The following is a 2,046-nucleotide window of genomic DNA, read 5'->3' as shown; positions in this document are numbered from 1 at the left end:
TTTATTTCCTTACGTAAACACATATAATTCCTCTCTACTGAGGTTAAATTCATATCGAAAAGTGCTTAGTGAAACACCTGTAGTGAAGAACAGTTTATTTTTCTCCAATGTTTTTGAGTGATTTTTAAAAAATATTTAATGAATATCTTGAGAAATAATACTTCTAAATGAGTAATGAGAGACAAAATGTGCTGATCCCACATATAGATGTCATATTATCATTAAAATTGAGTTTAAGAGCAGGGAAAGTAGAGCAGTTTTGTGCTCACTTTTGCAGGTCATTTTGAAGCAATTATGGACTCCTGATGAACCACAGATCATATTCTAAAAATCAATGAGTTAAACCTCAACTGTGTATCAATATCCAAGCTGAACATGATGTCCAACATTTAATAAACCATTTAAGAACACTTATTGGGCTGAGTATTTAATAATGTAGATAATTGTCAAATCACTATGTTGTATTAAAAAAACAGTAAAATATTGTGTAACAACTGTAGTTCAACAAAAGCTATTGAAAATTTAATCTGTTTGAAGACTTTATATATATGAACTAATTAAAACTTCAGTAAAATGCTAAGCCTCATGCGCTGGATATTGCTGAGCACCGTAAGAGCACTACACGGCATAACCCGACAGGGGGACTCAGCGGTCCTGTCCATGCCACGTTGCATGTTAACCACTCAGTAGTGGTGATAAGTTGAGGAGATCATGACTAATGATGGACCTTTCCTACACTCGGGGAACAATTTTGTGAATTAGAAGAAAAACCCCTTCAAGGAAAATATTTATGGTGATGTCCTAAATGGTTTTTAGGAATCGTGTGCTTCACGGCTTATTTCTTTTGTTTTATAGGTCAGTCAGAATTTCTGGAAAATGGCCAATTCCACCATGGTGACTGAGTTTCTCCTCATGGGCTTTGCTGATAAGTGGCAGCTGAGGCTCCTGCTCTCTGTGTTATTCCTACTGATGTACTTGGCCACCCTGTTAGGGAATCTCCTCATCGTCTCTGCCACCACACTTGACCAGAACCTTCACAAGCCCATGTACTTCTTCCTCAGGAACCTGTCCATCTTAGACATGTGCTATGTTTCTGTCACTATCCCCAATGCCTGTGTCAACTCCCTCACTGACAATACGGTCATTTCAGTGACTGGCTGTACAGCTCAAATCTTCCTGTTTATTTATTGTGCATTTGTGGAGCTCCTGTTCCTCACCATCATGGCCCATGACCGCTATGTGGCCATCTGCCAGCCTCTCCACTACCCTGTCATCATGAACCACCAATTCTGTGTCTGGACAACACTGGTCTCCTTGCTCAGTGGTCTCATCTATGCAGGTGTGCACACAGGTAACACATTCCAGCTGTCCTTCTGTCAGTCCAACATGGTCCACCAGTTCTTCTGTGATGTCCCCTCTCTGCTGAGCCTCTCCTGCTCTGACACCTTTAACAACTTCTTATTACTTATTGTTTCTGCCATTTTGATTGGTTGTGGGTCTTTTACATTTATCACTGTGTCATATATTTACATATTTTCCACTGTGCTGAAGTTTCCAACCAAGGAGAGAGGCAAGGCCTTCTCCACCTGTGTCCCTCACATCCTGGTGGTGTCTGTCTTCCTCAGTTCTGGCAGCTGTGTGTACCTAAGGCCTTCAGTGGCCTCTGACATTCTCCAGGGACTGATTCTTACTCTATGTTATACAATAGTTCCTCCATTCTTGAATCCTATTATCTACAGTCTTAGAAACACTCAGGTAAAGGAAGCTGTAAGGAAAGTAATATTAAGACAATATTATTCAAGAAATTAATACAGATCCAGTTCAGGTTCATCCCAATGTCACTGAGATCCAAACATCTTTAAAATAACTGCTTGTCTAGGTTTTATATATTAGACTGTTTTCTCCAAAACTTCTCTTGATATCTGAGTAAGTAATGTATAAAACTCTCGTTTTGTGTTTTATATTACTCTTACCATTTACCCTCCATAAAACAAAGTCTTATAACCAACTCTTTCAATTAATGAATATCATTGAAGATATTTGATG

The 2,046-nt window shown here is 38.9% G+C and overlaps 1 protein-coding gene across 1 annotated transcript; it reads left to right on the top strand.

The window, feature by feature from the left end:
• Positions 1-876: 876 nt before the first annotated feature.
• Positions 877-1,809, top strand: LOC118973766 (olfactory receptor 14C36-like). Its single transcript, XM_037025614.2, has one exon. The coding sequence runs from the start codon at positions 877-879 to the stop codon at positions 1,807-1,809; it is 933 nt and encodes a 310-aa protein (XP_036881509.2).
• Positions 1,810-2,046: the final 237 nt, after the last annotated feature.

Source organism: Manis javanica, chromosome 14 (genome assembly GCF_040802235.1).
Source record: "Manis javanica isolate MJ-LG chromosome 14, MJ_LKY, whole genome shotgun sequence".
NCBI lineage: Eukaryota > Metazoa > Chordata > Mammalia > Pholidota > Manidae > Manis > Manis javanica.
Note: the sequence above shows the minus strand (reverse complement) of the source record. Positions and strands in the feature narration are given on the sequence as shown.